The sequence below is a fragment of the Microtus ochrogaster genome, unplaced genomic scaffold, assembly GCF_000317375.1.
Source record: "Microtus ochrogaster isolate Prairie Vole_2 unplaced genomic scaffold, MicOch1.0 UNK110, whole genome shotgun sequence".
NCBI lineage: Eukaryota > Metazoa > Chordata > Mammalia > Rodentia > Cricetidae > Microtus > Microtus ochrogaster.
Genome location: NW_004949208.1, coordinates 810956 through 813377, shown reverse-complemented (window position 1 = coordinate 813377; position 2422 = coordinate 810956). Strand labels below are relative to the sequence as shown.

Below are 2422 nucleotides of genomic sequence, written 5' to 3'. Positions count from 1 at the left end.
AAAAAAAAAAAAAAAAAAAAAGCCAGGTGGTGGCACACACCTTGAATCCCAGCATTTTCAAGGCAGAGACAAGCAGATCTCCATGAGTTTGAGGCCAATCTGGTTTACAATCAAGGCTACACAGAGAAACCCTGTCTTAAAAACATACACACAAACACAAAGAAAATTTTAGAAATCAACGAATCTTACATATAGTAAAAGAGTTACCTTCTATGTACTTTAAAAGCCTCTGAGATGGTAATAAAGGGAATCGAATTGGATCTAACACTTCTACCACATGTTTTCTTCTCTTTCCCAGGTCTTTCAGAATCCACTGCATTGCAGCTAAGAAGACTTGGTATTCATCTTCAATGCTAAGTTCCTCACTTCGTAAAATTTTGATTAGCTGATCTTTCGTAAGTGCCAGGAACTCTTCTCCACTATGAACCTCCAAGAAATGGACATGAATATAGTTTTCTGTAAATTCCAAAAGATCATGGCAGGCAATTTGCTCAGAGAACTGGAAGAGTCCAATGCAGTTCTGTGGATCAATTTGTCCTTTTAGAAAGTCACAGCAAAGATTGACAACTTCAGTCAACTGTAGCATGTCTGCTGCAACAATCAACTCCTGAACATTATTCACAGCTATGTTCACTAGTCCTAAGGAAATAGGAAGATAAAATAGTCAATAAGTCAAAACAACCATTTGGCTTAATATTTTACTTCACTTCAATAATAGTTTAATTTTCACAGAGTAGAAATTAAGTAAACAGGATATATGGGAAAAATACAAAATTTAAATGCCAATGATATTTAACATTCATGGAACAACTAGGTCAGTGTGGTAGTTCATGTCTTTAATCTACCAGCACTTGAGAGGCAGAGACAGAGGATCTCAGTGAGTTCAAGGCCAGCTTGATACTACAAAGTGAGTTCTAGGACAGCCAGTGTTACAAAATGAGACCCCTTATCAAACAAAACAAAACACAATCCAACAATATTTATGGAACAACTATACTAAACCATTCACAGTTTTAGTCGCTTTATATTCATTTAACCTTCACTGTAATCCTAGCTAGTAGACATAAATTTTATTATTGGATTAAGTAAACAGACTTAGGAAGTTTAAATCGCTCTTCTCCAAATTGTATGACAGAAAGGCTGGAGAGGTGGCTAAGCAGAAGAGCATTTGCTGGTCTTGTAGAGGACTCAGGGTTCAGTTCCTAGCACCTACAGGACAACTCACGGTGGCCTGTAACTCCAGTTCCCACAGCCAAATCCCTGTCTGGCTACTAAAGGTGCTGCATACATGTGATGCACACACATACATGCAGGAAAAACGCATACACAGAACAGAAAAATGAATAACTCTTCAAAAATTTTTTGAAAAAAGTATATGACTAAGCAGATATGACTGATATTAAAACCAATCCTTTGTTTGTTTGCTGAGACAAAGTCTCACTATATGGAGCAAACTGGCTTCCAACTTCCAATCTTTTCTCTGCACCCAGGGTGCTGGGATTAAAAAAGTTCACGCTACATTCAGGTAAAATTCATACTTTCGACACAGATTATATGCAATTAACAAACTTACTGAGGTACTGCAGAGAGGGAAGAAAGCAGGTTTACTATATTCACTTATGATAAAATGTCGTACAATGTTAAGTTTTTAAATATAAGGCATAATAAAGACTCTATAACACATGAGAAGCTACTAAATATTTGGATTTCTTCCCCTAAAGACTCCATGTTAAGTTGGGGGCATAGTCCCCAGCCCCTAGCATCTGTCCCAGCCTCCCTGACCTGGGAGTTGCTTTGGTCTGGACTCCAAATCCCAGCATGCCAGGTCCTGACCCTCCAGGACCACTCCCACAGAATATTTATGTGAACTCCCAAAAGAGGAACTTAACCCTTTTATAACAGTCACTGCATTGAACTATCTGTCCCAGCACTTGGGAGGCCATCCTGGTCTACAAATCGAGTTTCAGTACAGCTAGGTTGTTACACAGAGAAACCTTGTCTTGGGTGGGAGGGAGATTATATATATTAAAGTTTGTGTAGGCATGACTTGCCTTCTCTATGCCCAATGATCTAATCAAACCAGATGTTTGAAAAGTTATTTATGATTAAAAAGCTAGTGATTAAAGTAACAGGAAAAATAATGAATACAAATTGAGATTTAAAAGTATAGGATCATATGATTAGCAGGGGGAGACACACACACACATAATGGCTGCAGAAGAAATTTTATTACTGATTTCTGAAAATTTCCAAGAAAAAATATTTTTTTTGATTTTCGAGACAGGGTTTCTCCATAGCTTTTGGTTCCTGTCCTGGAACTAGCTCTTATAGACCAGGCTGGCCTCGAACTCACAGAGATCTGCCTGCCTCTGCCTCCTGAGTGTTGAGATTAAAGGTGTGCGCCACCACCACCGGGCATAAT

At 38.4% G+C, this 2422-nt stretch overlaps 1 protein-coding gene across 1 annotated transcript in view; it reads right to left on the bottom strand.

Annotated features, from left to right (window-relative positions):
* Nucleotides 1-2422, bottom strand: part of Ipp (intracisternal A particle-promoted polypeptide) — a 40879-nt gene that overhangs the window by 33166 nt on the left and 5291 nt on the right. Inside the window, exon 3 of the mRNA XM_005371498.3 lies at nt 208-639. Coding sequence (XP_005371555.1) covers nt 208-639 — 432 coding nt within the window. The remainder of the gene's footprint in view (nt 1-207; nt 640-2422) is intronic.